This window comes from Halyomorpha halys, unplaced genomic scaffold (assembly GCF_000696795.3).
Source record: "Halyomorpha halys isolate HHAL.00 unplaced genomic scaffold, Hhal_1.1 Scaffold14.1, whole genome shotgun sequence".
NCBI lineage: Eukaryota > Metazoa > Arthropoda > Insecta > Hemiptera > Pentatomidae > Halyomorpha > Halyomorpha halys.
This window is the reverse complement of record NW_027115673.1, coordinates 723,363-724,383: the sequence shown is the minus strand read 5'-3', so window position 1 is coordinate 724,383 and position 1,021 is coordinate 723,363. Positions and strand designations below refer to the sequence as shown.

The 1,021-nt window shown below is 34.7% G+C and overlaps 1 protein-coding gene across 1 annotated transcript in view; it reads left to right on the top strand.

Annotated features, from left to right (window-relative positions):
- Positions 1-613, top strand: part of LOC136797099 (mucin-21-like) — a 9,696-nt gene extending 9,083 nt beyond the window's left edge. The window contains exons 3-4 of the mRNA XM_067052686.1: positions 14-394; positions 555-613. Coding sequence (XP_066908787.1) covers positions 14-394; positions 555-613 — 440 coding nt within the window. The remainder of the gene's footprint in view (positions 1-13; positions 395-554) is intronic.
- The last annotated feature ends 408 nt before the right edge of the window (positions 614-1,021 follow it).

Below are 1,021 nucleotides of genomic sequence, written 5' to 3'. Positions count from 1 at the left end.
TCCAAGGAGACAGAAATCAATATTGGCAAAGACACTACCACTAATGAGAAAGATTCCTCTACTACTTCTAACGAGAATACAGTGACCGAATCAGATACAACAATCTCTGACAAAATTCAGCAAGAGGTAGAAACTACAGAAATTATAAGTACTAATGAAAAAACAACACTAGAGAATAAAACTAATACAGAATTAATATCAGACGATAAAATATCAGTAGGTCCAACTGACAAAACAACGAAGGAAGATGTATTAGTGATCACTGATAAGCCCGCCTGTGAAGGGAAAACAGTTGTTTCTACTGAGAAATCACAGATCGACATCATAGAGGCTATAGCTGCACTAAAGCCAGGTGATCGTGAATCTATTATTACTCATAAGGAAACAATGGAAAGTTTGCTTCCCCTCCCACTGCTGTCAAAACAGGATTGGTCGATAGCATCTATTTTGAAGAAGACGTTACATAATCGGCGACCAATTCAATTTTTATTTTTTTATCCCTATATTAATGTTCCATTAAACCTGCATTAGAGTCTGTTTTTGTTTTTAAATAGAAAAGGAAACTCATGATTTCTATACCAATACTATTTCTGCTTCTTCTCCAGAAGTATAAAGGACTAAAACCCCTAGAGAAATGCTGAGATCCAATGGAAAAACTGAGCGCCACAGCAGAAAAAATCTTCTTCCACATAGCTAATATTTGGTAAAATTTTAATTTATAACAATAAATAGCTACTTAAGCAACAGAAAGTCTCTTTAATTGACGAACATTCTTTTTACAAACAGATATATAAAGGTGGTCCTCGGGGGTCAGTTTAAGGTCCACTTTTATGTAATACTCTAGTGTTACAAGTTATACTGGAAGAAGATTTGAAGTTGACCGTATGAAGTAGATTGCAGGAACACAGTCCGATCATAGGAAGATTTAATGTTAAATAGTATTTTCTACAATATTGACCGCCACCGGACTATCTTCCAACAAGTTACGAGTTATATTGTTGCAAAGTACAATATAGTATCA